Source organism: Bos grunniens, chromosome 3 (genome assembly GCF_055505025.1).
Source record: "Bos grunniens cultivar Pamir isolate PY7600 chromosome 3, Bosgru_T2T1.0, whole genome shotgun sequence".
Taxonomy (NCBI): domain Eukaryota; kingdom Metazoa; phylum Chordata; class Mammalia; order Artiodactyla; family Bovidae; genus Bos; species Bos grunniens.
The window spans coordinates 114,879,709-114,897,222 of record NC_141167.1 but is presented as its reverse complement, the minus strand read 5'-3'; the positions used below and the strand labels follow the sequence as shown (position 1 = coordinate 114,897,222).

The window sequence follows — 17,514 nt, the reverse complement described above, 5'->3', positions numbered from 1 at the left end:
TTGCCCCTTTCACTTCTTCTGACCTTCAGAAATTTTGCTCTTTTATGCATCTTTACAAGTGACAGAAAAGGACAAATTTGGGGAAGTCTAGAAATAAAATACGGTAAGTCTAAATGATATGTAGAGATTGTGTATTTAATTCCATTACTTCCTTATTTTACATAAATTAACCCAGATAAATCATAGTGCATAAGTACCTGCAAAGGCTGAGTTAGTCTTTTCCCAACTGATAATGGGTATCATTATCAGAGACCCAGTTTCCCTCTTAAAAACATATGTGTGCTCAATCGCTCAGTCCTGTCTGACTCTTCGTGACCCCATGAACAATAGCCCTCCAGACTCCTCTGTCCATGGAATTTTCCAGACAAGAATACTGGAGTAGGTTGCCATACAGAAAGTTCCAAATTTACTACTACATCTGTTGCTCTAAAATCTCAGGTTCTCCTAAGGAGGACATGTTACAAATTCCTCCAAGTCTGTAAGTCACAGACACATCCCTTAACTAACTCTTGAGATGATATTAAAAATGGAAGGGTCCTCAAACAAGTGTCCTTGAGTCTGAGGGATAAATCAGAGAAGGGACAGGATTTCTAAATGTATCTTTGGAAGGAAACACACCAATATAAGTAAGAGGATGTAGTTGGTGGGAAATGACTTTTCAGAGGACCTGCCTTTCTCATGCATCAAGCTGACAAGAGATGATGAGATTCACTGAGGACTGAGCATCTGCAGAAACTGGACCCTGGCTCAGATCCCTAATCTCTCACCTTCATCAGGGACCATCATCTGACACACACTCATCAGTCTCAGCCAACTATTTACAAGCCCAGAACGGTTGTAAGGAAGTGGCTGGTCTTAATGCTTAATACTCATATTAATATTTAATATTCCATGTCTCATTTTCACATCTTAGGACATTTACTGTGATAAGCAACTGGCCCTTGCCTCTATCATCTGATTCCCTGGAAAAAGTGGAAAATGCAGACTTACAGTTCACTGATCCTGATTTCCCTATGTTAGAAATGACTCCCCACACCCATTTCCTTCCTAGCCTCCCTTCCTCACATTTGCACTACAAAACACCTCTGTAAACTTCAACTGAAAAAGTGAATCACCGATGTTTATACTCTCTCCTTTGCCTCATAGAGGAATAAATATATGGCTAACATATATGAGAGCACCTCCCACAGTGCTTGGCATATACCAAGTGCTCAAGAAATGTTTTATTCTGAATATGGAATTCATTGCACCAAAGGGGAAATAAGACAGAAAACAAACAGTAGTTCAGAAAAGGCTGGGCTACTTTATCAATAACAGAAACATGAAGACATGAAGGGAATTGACTCTTAATGTAGGTAAGTTAGCGTCAAAAGGGCTAACATCATCATCTCTCTGTCCCCATAGCAACAGAGAAGAACTGGGCCAAATCATCTTTGGTCCGAGCTGGAGTGATGGTTTCTGCTGCAAGGAAATTGTTGAGTAAGAGTTCTGGATTGGCACATTCAGGGCTGAATAACGTTTTGATTTATCCTTTACTCCTCTTTAATGTGAAGGCTGTATTTCCACTCACAGTAAAAGGACACAGTAGCATGTTTTATGAAGAGCTCTCTGCATTTGAATACATAATGAAGCCACCCTATCTGCTTCACAGAATGATTATATACATGTAAGAGACTGTCCCTTCCCACTCACCACTCTAGCAGTTAGAAGGGGCTGGAAGACTCCCACTTCTCTCACAATTCTCTCACAACTGCTAGGTGAGTTCAGATGTCTCTTGACTTTGTAGGCTCCTCTTCCTTCACTAGGGAAAAGTCTACTTTCAGAAGATTCTGTATAAGAACCTTGTTGGGGGAGCATTACTTGCAGGTGGCCAGGAGGGCCAGCCCACACGTGGCAGGAGCTCCCATCACTGGAACCATCTGCTCTTCCATGGCCACGCTGGTGCCTGCCCACCAGGCCTAGCCCACGTGCTGACGGGACCTTCTAGCCTTCTAAGCAAGAACACTAGTTCTGCCCGCACCTTGTAATGCAGGAATCACACATGCTGGGATGTACAGTTTATAAACCAGGTCTAATCCAAGAGGGAGAAGGTTTAAGAAAAACCCCTTCCAATGGCCCGCACAGGTCACCAGGAAGCAAGTGCTCACATTTCATGACCTTTGGAAAGCACACTGGGGTTTTAGAGACGTGAAGGTAGCCAGGGATGAAGCAGAGCAAATAACCAGCATGTTGGCAAGGCAGCCTTTTTCAGCTCTAGGATATGACCATTCTCTGGAGTTTGCTAGGTTAAAAAAAAAAAGCATCATTATACTGTATTATTTCTGTACAAATCCAGTTCAGCGTTACATAAGCCACTGAAAGTACTTGGCCACATGGATCAAATCTTCCCGTCCAAAAGCCAGTTTTGTGTTAGCAACTCTAAAGTATCTGTGGACTTTCAGTTGTCAAGATTAGAACGGATATGGCTGCTTTGATGTTTTCAAAGCCAAGAGGGCATATCTAACCTCAGAGCGGTTCTAGGCTGCAGATGGGGTGCACTGAAGCCCATGGGGGTGCCAATTACAGGCAATTTTGTAAGAAGAGGACTGGGTAAGAAGCTGTCTTAGAACTTTACACCATTTACCCAAATGGCACCCAGAAATGTTTCTTTAAATCATCTATTTAATCATATCGACAAAATCTTCTTTCTCCAACCTCAATCCAACACAGAAGTCAAATGCAAGAAATAGCTAGTCTCTTCTGTATGCTTAATGAGGGTACCAACTGTACTGGTAGTCAGCATCAATATCTGATAAACTGCAGCAAAAATCATGAAAATATTAATAACACTATATTCTCAGCGAGAGTGGGCTATCTACTCAAAAGCAGACAAGAGCCTGCGATGGTACCTTTAGAAAGACAGAAACCAGAAGGTTGATTTCTGCATTTTACTGGCCCACAGGAAAATAATGGTCAATCATGATTTTATTTTCTGTTTTCATTTTAAGCCATCTTGTTGTCGGTTGGTCCTTGTAAATCTGGGGAATCTTTTGAGTGCTGCATATATGTAAGGAATGGTAATTACTGTTAGTCTTATTCTACAGCTGATTTATTAAATAACTGTGGCAGTGTTCTGAATTTCACTGTCCTGGAAAAAGTCCTCTCTACTTCGTAATTCATGGCAATAAGTAAAGGAGTCATCAGATAAGTAAGGAAAGTGACTAGTGCATGCTAAGTCACTTCAGTCATGTTCGACTCCGTGCGACCCTATGGACTGTAGCCTGCCAGGTTCCTCCATTCTCTGTCCAGGCAACCATATTGGAGTGGGTTGCCACGTCCTTCTTCGGGGGATCTTCCTGACCCAGGGATCAAACTCATGTCTATTATGTCTCCTGCACTGGCAGGCAGCTTCTTTACCAATAGCGCCACCTGGGAAGCCCAAGGTGACTAGAAGAAGCTCAAAATGTAAGGTGTATATGATGATGATGACAATGACAGGGAAAGAAGAGAAGACTGGGGGCACACCTCCTCCAAGTAAACACCTTTCTTAGTCCACCAGCCCTTTACCCCAGCTTACATCCCCTCCCCTGCCACTCTGTCTCTTCTGAGAACTGGAGATTTATCTGCCAAGTGCATCTGAATTCTAAGAAACCTCAGCCCAGTAAGTCAGTTCTAGAATAACTCACAGGTTTATCATTCTTGCCATTTATCATGGCCAGAAAGTACAGTGGCCTTCTCTTGACCTTAACACCACAGAATCTCAGCAAAAATAGAACTGAAGTTCATGTTTCTTTAATGTGTTTTTTGAACCTTAGTAAAAGATTTAAGCTTATATCTATCAAGTGATTTCAATCTATAGAATCTGCAATGCTGAAGCAAGGAAATACACCTGAAATTGTACGTAGAGGAAGACCCAATAAACTCAGGCTCTGAACTGAGAAATGGGTTGGGTTTCTGTCTAACAGGTTCTTTAATGGCCTTGATCCTATAATTTGATCAAGGCAATGCCTTGGACACCAGAATACTGCTACTATGAAGAAAGCTTAGTTTCAAAGTAGGTTTACACTTTCAACATTGACAGGAGATAGTAGACCTTATCATTTCCAATGGACTTTTGGGTTTTTCCTTATGCTCTGTTAGTCCATGAACCACAGGAGCATAGAGAAAAGAGGGCCGAGTTACAACCTCAGTACTATCAGTAACCACCTAGATGACCACATGTGAGTGAATTTACTTTTCCAGGTACTGATTTCCTCTCCATAAACAAAGAGTTTCGGACTACATGAATTCTGAGACTTAGGATTTCTGTATTTTGACTTCTCAACTCAACCCCACACTAACATTTAAAATATAAAAAAGAGCCTCCTTCCCTAAATTTAGGACCTATCTCTCCTCCCTAACTTGAACTTGACCAGGAAAGTACTCATTCTTTAGCACATAACTGACATCATCATGCAAAATCCATGGCAAGCCCTTAAGGACACTTTTGTGCTGTGGCCCCTAACCTGATGGTGGCAGTATTACAGGAGGAAATGATTTCTCCTAACCCAAACCAATTGAGCCGTGATTGCAGGCAGAACAGTTTCAAGGAGCTACCCGTGAAGATAATGGGGAGATTCCTGTGGCTCCTGTTAATCACCAGCACTTCACGCACTGATAAGTACCGTCACACTTAGTCAGGGCAGACAGCCACTTCCACCTGGGGCTGGGAGCATATGACAGGAGCGGGACATCCACTACACAGGAGGGGTCAAGACACACACAGAGGCTTCGCAGGAGGCAAAAGGCCTTGCAAATGAATACTGTCATTACATCCCCGAAGGAGGCAAATGGGAAAGCCGTGTTGCTAGGAAGTGTCACTAACACTCCGGGCGAGGAAAAGACCCTCTTCCAACCCTTTGCTGCTGGCGCTGGTCTGAACAGTGCTGGGATCTCCCCACTACAATCCTGGTGATCCCTCTTAGTCACACGGAATTTGTTTCCTGAAGGTCACCTCACTCCACACCCACAGATCAGCATTTCTGGGATGCCTTTCATCTTCTTTGGTAGCTGGAGAAACTCAGACGCAGAGAGGCTCACATATATTTTATGAATTTCATGTAACAGAGGCAAGTGGCCAAAGCTTGGCCTAGGAAGCAGGAAGCTAGGTTCTTATCTCAGGGGCATTGCTGACTTACTGTGTGACCAGAGGTATTTACTTTCCTGGGCCCTCTCTTTCTCCCACTATAAAATGGAGTCAGGATTAACCATACAAAGATATTAAGAGGAAAAAAGGAAAATCTGTGTCAAAGCGACTTGGACCGTTCAGAGTTAAGGAACTCTTCATACCCCAGTAACAGTTACAGTAGATTTCATTTACAACTAGACCTTGGAGAAATAGGTTACTCCTCAGTCATGCAATTTCCTGATGAAGATAATAAAATGCAGTGGTGAAGGAGGTAAGCTCCAGAGTCAGTTTCTAGGTATAGTTCTAACTTCATCACTTTTTTTGGGGATGAGGTGGTGGTGGTGTGCTACATGTGGGATCTTAGTTCCCCAACCAAGGATCAAACCTGAGCCCCATGCAGCTGGAACTCAGAGTTCGAACCACTGAACCATGAGGGAAGCCTCTGCACCACTTATTATGAGTTACATCCCTTAAGTCTCCATTTTCTCACCCATAAAACGAAGCGCATCATAGGACCTACAGCTTACAGGGCTGCTGAAGGAATAAAGATAATTTAAATGAAGAGTCTAGGACAGTCACAAGCACATAGCAAGTAACCCAAACTGACTGGATATTGTTTATGTGCTTAGTCGCTTAGTCGTGTCCGACTCTTTGCAACCCCATGGACTGATGCCCACCAGGTTCCTCGGTCCATCGGATTTCCCAGGCAAGAATACTGGATGGAGTAGGTTGCCATTTCCTTCTCCAACTGGATATTATTTGACTTAATAATATAAGGATGGATAATATAGAGTAACAGATGAATGGCTGATAGTATATTATCTCCCTACAATATTCTGCTACCTAACTTCTGATGAAGGCCCAACTGAAAAAAATCAGCTCAAGATTAAAGTTCCAAAGACGAGAACCACATTGGCTATATGGGTAACTAAAGGAAGATCCATAGGTATAAATGACCACGGTGCTGGCAGCCAGGTGCAGGGAGGTGATCTACCAGGCAATTTGAGAATCTGACCCATATTATTAACTATAGAAGAGACAATCACATTTCCCACAGTGAACTATAAGGCAAGGATGACCCACACGAGAAGCCCATCATGGGAAATGCCATGAGGACACACTGGGGACATGACATGATGTGAAGAGCAATAACCAAGCCTTAACATAGCAAGGAGCTCATAGAAGGTTTCTCTACACTATGATCAACATAAAGGCTCTGGAGAACACCCAGGTCCACTGGCTTCCAGTCAAGAGACCTCCCCGTGTGTGCTCAGTCGCTTTAGTCATGTCTGACTCTTTGCAATCTCATGGACTGTAGCCTGTCAGGCTCCTCTGTCCATGGAATTTTCCAAGCAAGAACACTGGAGTGGGTTGCCAGGCCCTCCTCCAAGGGATCTGCCCGATGCAGGGATTGAACCCGCGTCTCCTGTGGCCCCTGCATTGCAGGAGTTCATTCTTTACCGCTGAGCTAGACAAGAGAGCTCCCTACTGACCCACAACAACCAGAAACAACCCTACCAGACACACTTACCCAGGGTATTTAGTCCTTTCCCCCTCACCTCTTAAGTATTCCTACCATTTGCCAATTAAAACTCCTTCCCAAGCTAACTATTATCTCTCCAAATCAGAAATGCTTTATAAGAGAGGAAATCACCAGATCTGGAGACTACCCAGGGTAAGCTTGCAAAACCTTGCAGACGTGGTCCCACTCCTCCCCAACTCTGTTTCCTTTGCAGAACAATTAATTCACTTTTCTTTCCTGGCGTGGAAACCAGCCCTTCCACCTATAGTTCAGCAGCAATGGGGCTCACAGCCCAGGCTGTCTGTAAACAGTTCCTTCAGCCACGTGGCTACAGGCCAACAAAGGGCCTGAGAACCAGCTCGGAAGAGTTACAGTCTCAGTGGGTGAGGGCAAAAGGGACAGAGAAAATAAGAGAGCCAGAGGTCAGCATTAGCTCGGAGACATGGACAAAACTGGTGTGAGAGGGAACCAGATGACTACTCCTTTGTCACTGGGTAATAAGAACTTCATTCTGTGCTTCTCTTCAAGATCAAAGTTCCAGTGGGCATCGTTCTTAGACTCAGGTTTTGGCAGAAGGACTGGACAATCCCACTGTGTTTGCACTGCTGTACCAGATCAGATGGCAAAGCAAATATAACGATCTCCCTTACCTAGGGTTCCTGCTCAAAATCCTGTTGTTCTATATGTCTCCTGATTCTAGCCAGTCAGTGCCTATCCATGGGACCTTGGGCAAGTCATTTAATCTTTCAATTCACTTATCCCATGAAAATTACCATTTTAACTTCTTCACGTGGGTTTTTGGAAGGATCTAGTAAGATTAAACATTAAAGGACTCTGTAAATTAAAATATGGTATTTGTAACTTTAATATAAAGTCCCAGATCCACACAGTCCGGTCGCTGGAGAAAACTAAGAGTACAGTGGAGCACTCAAAATGAATGACAGGGAATCCTAGTCTTTGTTTCTGTTGAGGAACCCTGCAGACGATCGGGTCTGTAAGTCTCAGGAACACTTTGCATTTCCTTTCCTTCCTTCCGAGATCCATTACACCTCAAAACCACACAAGTACTTTTCCCTCTCTCAACCCCTAAATTCTCATCTCCAGTCCCTCTGGCTTTTCTTTCTGTCCTTCTCCATCTGGTAGGGGAAGCACACTGATTGAAACGGCCCACCCTGGCCAGGCACCGTAGTAACCATTTGCATGAATTGTTTTACGACAGGAGGTCCTGGTAAGGAACACGGAACTAATAAGCCTCCACCAACCAGAAGAGTTCAGGAAAGGTCAAAAGGAGACACCACTTGTCCGACCACCTCCCAGAATCCTTCGCTCTGGCATCCATCTTGGCTGAATAAGGCGTGTACCACCAGGAAGGACTCTGAGTCAGAATGGTTGCCTAAAGACAACCCAGAAACTAATCCCATCACCATAAAACCCCAGACTGCAAGCCTCTTGCAGAGCTGTTCTCCTGGGTTCCCTTACCCTACTGCTCTCCACCCGGGCACCCTTTCCCAGTAAAGTCTCTTGCTTTGTCAGCACATGTGTCTCCTCAGACAATTCATTTCTAAGTGTTAGACAAGAGCCCAGTTTCGAGCCCCGGAAGGGGTCCCCCTTCCTGCAACACTTCCTCCTCTTTCTATCAGTTCTTTCATATCCTACTTTCATTTTTTCCCCTTCTCAACTGTACTATTACCTAAAGGTGTAATCTGGCAACCTGCCCTTTCTTCTGTCTACCTTTCCAGTTCTGGCTCTTTCCCTTCGATTCCACCATTTGCATTAAAAAGCCTGAGAATAGGTGGGTTAAGGGCACACATCTCCTTAAAGGAAGAGGCTGAATCAGCAAAGTATAATTCTCTTTGTGAGCCAGGGTGGGAGATGGGACATACATAATATTACAGTAAATCCCGACTCTATCGTGTTTTATTCTTATTATCCCCACTTGGCACAGTATCCACCGATCTATTAAAGATGTCTTAGGACATAAGACGCATTAAGATGTCACACGGCATCGAAGAAGGGACAAGCAGGAGAGAATTCAGAAGTAGTCCTCATAGAAAGTCAGGGTCACTGATTTGTGTCTAGAGTGGTAAGAATCTTACCATTCCACCTTTACCTGTCAGGGACCTTACAGACACAAATAGTACTTTCCAATTCTCTTCTACAGAAAAGTAATTCCTAGGACATTAACACATATACATGGAAAAAATATGATTTCGTGGCCAATTCAGTTTGAGAAATGCTAGGTTAAAGCTAAAGGGATTTCTCTAACTTAGGACTTTCTAGCCGGAGAAGGCAATGGCACCCCACTCCAGTACTCCTGCCTGGAAACTCGCATGGATGGAGGAGCCTGGAAGGCTGCAGTCCATGGGGTCGCTGAGGGTCGGACATGACTGAGCGACTTCACTTTCACTTTTCACTTTCATGCATTGGAGAAGGCAATGGCAACCCACTCCAGTGTTCTTGCCTGGAGAATCCCAGGGACGGGGGAGCCTGGTGGGCTGCCGTCTATGGGGTCGCACAGAGTCGGACACGACTGAAGTGACTTAGCAATAGCAATAGCAATAGGACTTTCTAGCACATTTAAATTAAATAGTTTTAATATGTTAAATGTTAACATATTTAATGTTTTGGATGGTAAATGTTTTACAGGATACGTTTTAGGAAATGCTTGTTTTGATGCCCCTCCTTATTTTATAGAGAGGGAAGCTGAGACCCAAGGGGGATACTGACCCTCCTAACATAATTCAGGGGTCCAGGAGAGAAGAGGGGTTACAGCCCATGTTTCCAAACCCCAGTTTTGTGCATTAGACTCCTGGAGGCATGATAGAGAGGAACCCTGTCTCCACAGAACTGCAAAAGTTGCATTTACTCAAGCATCAAGGTTACTGTACCAAAATAACCATCCAGGACAACCAACATCACAAAGTCTAACTAGATCCCACCATGTCATATTTGGAGGTCACTGATCAGAATACAGAATTATGATGCAGGGTGACTTCAGTGAGTGGCAACCTTCTTTCCTACCACACACCAACATGAGCATCACTCCTGGAGCTGTCTGCCTGCTGCGTTTCAGACCACTTTTCCAGTGGCTGAGATCTCTCCAGTTGTTTGCATACAACTAAGTACCAAGTTCAAATGAAACTAAAATTGAAACTAAAAGAGAATTTCATTGTATACAAGCAATGACTGACTACTGAGAGAGGTGCCCTATATCTTGCATTCAAATAGCCACCTCCAAATCTTGCCTCTCCATCAACAGGGAGACAGGTAAATGTTGGGAACACTCTGCTTCCATCAAAGGATGAGATGACCAATGACGGCCCCTTTACCTTCTTCTTGGATTTAAAGACGTTACACCTGAAGATATTGCTGGCACCATCTCGAGCGATATAGCTGAAGATCTTCAAGTCTTGGGAATCATGAGAGACGTAGAAGATCCTACAGGGAGAACAACAGAAAAATGCACTGAAAATGGCTCAGGTTCAAATCTCCAACAAGCAAACCTCTGTTTAAGGACACCCTGCAGACAGAGCTCCAATCAAGTTCTTAGAGAAGGCCTCCTTCTGATGAAAGCCACAATGCAGGAGGTACTTTCCGCAAGCTGTACAAACACTGATGTTCCGTGAGTGACCTCCAGAGGCTGATGGGTGGACACGGGTAGGATGTGGACCCCACGCTAGCACTGGGCAGTACATCTTTCCTGGTAACTTGTAGGTTACAGGAAAAAATCATTTCCATCCTTATCAGAGCAGTAAGTCTGCTTCTAATCCAGGGAAATGTTGGGAGGTTTCCTAATACCTCCAAATGAAAAGACTTAGGGAACCAGCAATGCTAACCACATAGGGAGAGACTAAGGCACTGTTTCATTATCTAGGTCCCTTGGTGACAGCTAATCCACTTTCCATCCCTCTCCATCAGGCCGAGGCATCCATGTATTTATTCCATCAGTCAGCCAATCCCCCAGAGTGCACACTGGGGGCCAGGCACTGTCCCAGCAGCCAGAGGTACAAGTAACAGGACAGAAAAAAGCCCCCGGAATTCATGGAGCTCATAGGCAGGAGATATCAATAAACAAATAGAAAATGAGTGGCATGAAGAAATGAAGAAAAGAAGGGGCAGAGCATGGGGCTGCTATTTCAGAACAGAAGGCCACGCAGAGAGGCAGAGACCTAATGTGAGAGCGTCTGTCACAGCACTACGTGGGCAAAAGCAGGGCAGGAAGAGGGACAACAAGTTTTAAAGCCCACTGGTGTTGATAAGGTGCTCTCAGAGTTCAAGGAGTGGCCCGAAGGTCAGCGTGGCTCAAGTCGAGGGAGTGTGATCAGTGACAGGGTCAGGGGATCCGTCAAAGGCCAGGGCACAGGAGGCCCTGAAGGTCAGGGGCTGTACTCCAAGTGAGATGAGAAGCCATCCGAGGTTATGGAGCAGCAGACTGCCTGCCTGATGCTTTCGACTCAAGAATCTGTCCAGCTGCCATGGGTGGGAGGCGGGGGCGGGGGCAGAGGCAGAGAAAAGGCTGGCAAAAGGTAGAATCAAAAGCAAGGCCCCAAGTGCTGGCTCTCAGATAGACCTGGGCCGGGGTACCACCAGAAATGCCGAGTCTGAGAGCTGATAGCATGGGGCAGGGGAGGGGAGTCTCAGGGGTATGTCAGAGGAGCTGATCTAGGGTGACCCAAGGAGAGTGTTGCTCTTTTTTAAAAAATTTTAACTGGAAGAGAATTGCTTTAAATATTGTGTTGGTTTCTGCCATATATCAGCTTGAATCAGCCATGTTCCAGATCAACCTCCTGGGACCACATCATTTCCAAAAAATATCTTTTTCTCAATGAAAACACAACTTTTCTATCCCAGGATTTCACAGGCCTGGTATGTTTAACTCAGTGCTGTGTAGCAGGAAAAGAATGGAATTTAGAGTCACAGTCACAGCTCTGCCCCTTACTATTTATTATTATAAGGTAAGCAGGGTTTCCCAGGTGGTGCTGGAGGTAAAGAACCCACCTGCTCATGCAGGAGACATAGAGACACAGGTTCGACTCCTGGGTCAGGCAGATCCCCTGGAGAAGGAAATGGCAACCCACTCCAATTCTTGCCTGGAGAATGCCACAGACAGAGGAGTCTGGCAGGCTACAGTTCACAGGGTCACAAAGAATTGGACATGACTGAAGCGACTTAGCATGCACACAAAAGCCATGTAACCTTCAGAGGTTCAGTCTTCTTATCTATAAAATGGGACTTTTTACAGTGACACCTTGCAGTGTTATTGGGAAGATCAAATAACAAGTAAAGTACCTTTTTACTTCTTGCTGATATAGCCTCTAAGTAGTCTTTTTACTGAGATTCCGACAAAGGACCCCAAGAAGTGTGAAGAAAAAATCCAAATTCACCCTGAGAACTTTCTTTGCTGAATTCCACTAAAAGTCACTTCAGTTCATCTCACATGTCCACCAACTTCAAACAACACTGAAATTGAGGTTATTATGTTTATTTAATACGGCTTCTAAGACAGCTAATCTAACGTTAGGGGGCCCACACCACAGAGCACTGATCCTTCAAATGATGCCAAAGTGTCCTCCTAACACCGAAGGGACAAGCCAACAGCTGCATCTCAGCATATCCTATGAGCTCCTGGCCCACCCAGACATGCCCTCCTGATCTTCTCTCAAGCTTCAAATTCATCACACCTCCCCCAACTAATCCTCTCCCCTGCATTCCCCAAGCAAGCATGGCCTTCCTTCCCCCAAGCCCTCTCTTTTTATTATTTGTATGTTATTTAATGTTTGCTTAATCCTTAATGCAAAACCGTCCAAATATTTACAAACTCTTTTAACAACTATAAATAGGCAGTTTTTATGCAGTCAATTGCATTTTTCCAAATGTTTAAGCATAGACTGTAACCATAAGTCTAACACAGCAAATTTTCTTAAGTCTTTTAAAAATGCACTTAAAGTAACACAATGATTACAAAATCTTTTTTATACCCGAATCAGTTTTTAAAAATTAACGTCATGGCTTAAAATGTAGCTTTATCTTTTTACTCTTACACAGAAGATTTGTTACATGCAAACTAAAGAATTTCTCAGCTTTACTCCCTCCCTCATATTCTCTTTTTTAAAACTCTTTTCTACTTATTTCTTGTCTGTGCTGGGTCTCTGTTGCGGTGCACGGGCTCTCTGCTGCTGCATGTGGATTTTCTCCAGCTGTGGCGAGTGGCCGAGCCCCCTCTTGATAAAGGGTGCAATGTCCACTCAAGCCAGAGACCTGGGTAACACCCTCAACTCCTTCCTCCTTTGTTCTCCCATATCTGTCATCATGACCAGGTTCTCTGCAGTCCATCTCCTGACACATCTCTGAAATGTTTTTTTCTTCAGTCTCACAGTATTGCCTTGGTCCACAGGTCCTTACTATTCATCTAGAGTCTTGCAACTCACCTAGGGTCTCTCTGCTTCCCACTTCACCTACTGCCAACCCACTCTCTATTCTGCTTCCTGGTATTTCCCTTTAAAAACTAAAGGCTTCCTACTGCCCTCAGGATAAAGCCCAAACTTCTCAGCATGGAGTACCTACGTTTCTGCTTTCATCCCTCTCCAGAGGCCTGACCTACATAGCTCTTCAGGACTAGTTGCATACAGCTGCCTGCCTCCGCATCTGTGGTGACATCTTTGGCATCCTTGAAGACTTGCTTCAGAGAAGGCTTCCCTGCCCACATTGCCCCCGAATCTGAGCTGCTGACACCCCTGGGCTCACCTTTACCATAGCCCATATCTCACATTATGATGTTTACACTGAAGCTTCTTGAAGGAACCAAGGACCACACCTTGGTACTCAGGTGCCAGCACAGTGACTGGCACAGAGGTTCCTAACATCTGCATAGGAGGGGAGACAGGCATCCTTGCTGTCATTAATAAGCACCCATAATGTACTCTGCTTGGCTATTCATTTTCCCCCCAGAAAACAGGTCCTGTTAGTTCAGATGCGTCACACATAAAGCTCCTCTGATTCTTGAGTTTTTCATTTATTATTACATAACACCCCAATGGAAATGGCAACCCACTCTAGTATTCCTGCCTGAAGAATCCCATGGACAGGGGAGCTTGGCAGGCTACAGTTCATAGGGTCGCACTGAGTCGGAGATGACTGAGCACATGTACAGGAACCTAAGGACTGAGAACTAGAATTAAAATGGACAGAGCAGACAGGAAGGCAGATGCACATGCCAACAAGACGCAGAGACATGGAAGGCACTCAGGTGGTAGCAAGCTAGTATGAACTCTACCTTTGTAGACTAAGCACGTTTTTGGCAAACATGATGACAGCCTGGGCATGAATGAAGCCAAGCTCTTTGAACTAGAGCTCTTTGGAGACAGCTCTGTCATATCTGAGATCAGAAACTTAATGTGTAAGTTATTAAAAGCCTGGAACCTCTAGCTAACCAAAAAGCCAAATAGTTAAGAGCTTGGAAAAATATCCACCAATACAATCAAGAAGCAGGAAGTTTTCCCATGTGACCTCATTCACCCACAAATTAACAGATCAACAAATTAAGGGCTCAGGTCCAAATTTCTAAATCTACAAAATATATTCCAAGAAGCCCTATTTCTTCATACTTTGGTTTTAAGAACTGTGATTGTGCGAGTGTGTGTGTGTATGTGTGTGTTGTGGGTGGGACATGGTTGTTGCTCAGTCACTAGGTCGTATCCAATTCTTTGCAGCCCCATGGACTACAGCACACCAGGCTTCCCTGTCCTTCACCATCACCCAGAGTTTGCTCAAATTCATGTCCATTGAGTTGGTGATGCCATCCAACAATATCATCCTCTGTCGTCCCCTTCTCCTCCTGTCTTCAATCTTTCCCAGCATCAGGGTTCTTTTCCTAATGAGTTGGCGCTTTCCACCAGGTGGCCAAAGTACTGGAGCTTCAGCTCCATCGTCAGTTCTTCCAATGAATATTCAGGGTTGATTTCCTTTAGGATGGACTGGTTGGATCTCCTTGCAGTGCAAGGATTCCCAACAATCTTCTCTAGCAACACAGTTTGAAGATATCAGTTCTTCAGTGCTCAGCCTTTTTTTTTGTCCAGCTCTCACATCCATACATGACTACTGGAAAAACTATAGCTTTGACCATATGGACCTTTGTTGGCAAAGTAAAATCTCTGCTTTTTAATATGCTGTCTAGTTTTACCATAGCTTTTCTTCCAAGGAGCAAGGGTCTTTTGATTTCATGACTGCAATCACCATCTGCAGTGATTTTGCAGCCCAAGAAAATAAAGTCTGTCACTGTTTCCATTGTTTCCCCATCTATTTGCCATGAAGTGATGGGACAGAATGCCATGATCTTTGTTTTTTGAATGTTGAGTTTTAAGCCAGCTTTTTCACATCCCTCTTTCATGAACTTCCTCAAGAGGCTCTTTGATTCCTCTTTGCTTTCCATCATTTGCCATAAGGATGCTGTCAACTGCATATGTGAGGTTATTGATATTTCTCCTCGCAATCTTGACTCCAGCTTGTGCATCATCCAGCCCAGCATGTGCATCATCCAGCCCAGCATGAACTGACTCACTGGAAAAGACCCTGATGCTGGGAAAGATTGAAGGCGGGAGGAGAAGGGGACGAAAGAGGATGAGATGGTTGGATGGCATCAGTGACGCTTTGGACATAAGTTTGAGTAAGCTCCAAGAGTTGGTGACGGACAGGGAAGCCTGGCATGCTGCAGTCCATGGGGTCACCAAGAGTCAGACGCGACTGAGCGATTGAACTCAACTGAACTGAAGATCTTACTGGTTTCCTCGGTAGCTCAGCGGTAAAGAATTTACCTGCAATGCAGGAGACATGGGTTTGATCTCTGAGTTGGGAAGAATCCCAGGAGAAGGAAATGATAACCTACTTCAGTATTCTTGCCTGGGAAATCCCATAGACAGAGGAGCCTGGTGAGCTCCACAGGGTTTCAAAAGAGTAGGATATGACTGAGTGGCTAAACAAAAGCAAAAGATCTTTTTACATTTATTCTGACTTCAAATTTCTTATAATTTCTTGGCATTATTTCAAAATATGCATAGAATTGTAATTTTCACTCAGTAATGAAACTATACTCTTTAAAGCCAAAACAATAGAATTTTCTGCAGATTATGTTCATAAACTTACCATAAATAACTGAAATATAAACAATATCTTGGAGGAATTGGACTTGGGGTTTATCATCATGTTGGAATTCAAGTTGCCAAACTGATAAAAACCACAAGACCCACCACCAACCCCTGCCCCCACTTCCTTGACTATTAATCAATAAGTAAATGTGTTTCTCTTAGGAAAATAGAAAAAAAGTTGGAAAACAGAGTAGAAAGATACCTATGTAATCATCGGATGTGTCCAACCCAGCACCCCTGTCATTCAGCATTTGTCAGTGACGGGCAATTCACTCTTGTTAGAGTATCCATTCCTCCTTTCTGAGGGCTTCTAATTACTTGGGAATTTCCCCTTATACTGATTAGAAATCTACCAACAGGAATGCAGTAGAGAGAAATGGCTGAAAACACTGTCCTTTGTGTAGGACAGACAGGGATTATAGCCTCAGGCTCTGCTACTTATAGCTGTGAGATCCTGGTCATTATCTTGATTTCCTCATGGCTCTTCACTTGAGAAGTGGGGGTAATCATAGTACTATACCTCATCCATGAGGTTTAAAAATTAAATGTGTACAGAAAGATCAGCTTATAGCAAATATTTAGTAAATGGTAACTGCTGTTAATACTGCCATACTAATGCCCTAGTTCTGTCTCAGAGAACAAAGCTAATCCTTCTTCCAAGTGGTGACCATCTGAACATTTGGAAACCATCACCATATTTATATTTATTCTTCTCATTTTTCCTCTTCAAGAGTTCCTCGACCAGTCCATTTTCTAGATTACTTATTGCTCTGGTAATAAAGAGCACAGGCTCTGGGTTGAGAGATTTGGGTTGAAGTCTTAGCTTTGCCACTTCCTAGCTGTTGGCCTTATGCAAACTACTCAGTCAGCATTACTCTTTCATTCCTCATCTGAAATAGGTGAATTAATGATCTCTTCATAGTATTAACTCCCCTCCAATATTTAGCATAATGCCTTAACACATGATGAGTTGTTTGCTTAGTAAATATGATCTCCATCTTCCTTGTTAACCTTTTCTGTATATACACTCCAATTTACCAATGACTCAAAATATAGTTTACAGAACTAAATGCATATTCCTAAAGGGATGAGAACACCACAGAGTGAATCTGGATACTTTCTATGCCCTAGAAATGAATTTTTAGCAAAGCCTCTCTGATCTTTTTTTTTCTTCAGTTATAGCATCTCACTGCTTATTCACATTGTGATCACCTCAACACTGGAAGCTAATTTGCACAACTGCTCTCAAGGCAGATTTCTTAAGCATATCTGGTAATTGGTTTTGAGGACTGGCTCAGAGTGATCACTATTTCTTTTTCCAAGCTCTCACAGATCATCTGCTTAATGATCTCTTCTAGAATTTTGCCCAGGGGCAATGACAAGTTCACTAATCTGTAATTCCTAGACCCAGATTTTCCTTTTTTCTGGCAAGTGAAATGTCTTATTCTTGTAATCTCATATCTCATCTATTCCTCATGACTTTGCAAAGGTGACCAAGAATGACTTGTACTCACATCCTTTAGGAGCCCAGGTCCTAAGTGAGCAAGGCCTGGACACATTTAAAGGAGGGAGGGAGGGACACCTGCCTATTTCATCATGGTTTTTGAAATTCTTCCATTTTCAAATCACCCATGTTCTAGCGTTTCTAGTTTGAAGATCCAATAGTTCTCTACTTGAGGGAAAACAATAAAAAGAAGAGACATGGT

General features: G+C 43.7%; 1 protein-coding gene across 22 annotated transcripts in view; it reads right to left on the bottom strand.

Annotated features, from left to right (window-relative positions):
• LOC147377050 (uncharacterized protein C1orf226 homolog) overlaps nucleotides 1-17,514 on the bottom strand; it is a 361,444-nt gene that overhangs the window by 55,638 nt on the left and 288,292 nt on the right. For all 22 annotated transcript variants that reach the window (XM_086393791.1, XM_086393793.1, XM_086393800.1 and 19 more), the window contains one exon: nucleotides 9,998-10,106. In XM_086393791.1, coding sequence (XP_086249917.1) covers nucleotides 9,998-10,106 — 109 coding nt within the window. The remainder of the gene's footprint in view (nucleotides 1-9,997; nucleotides 10,107-17,514) is intronic.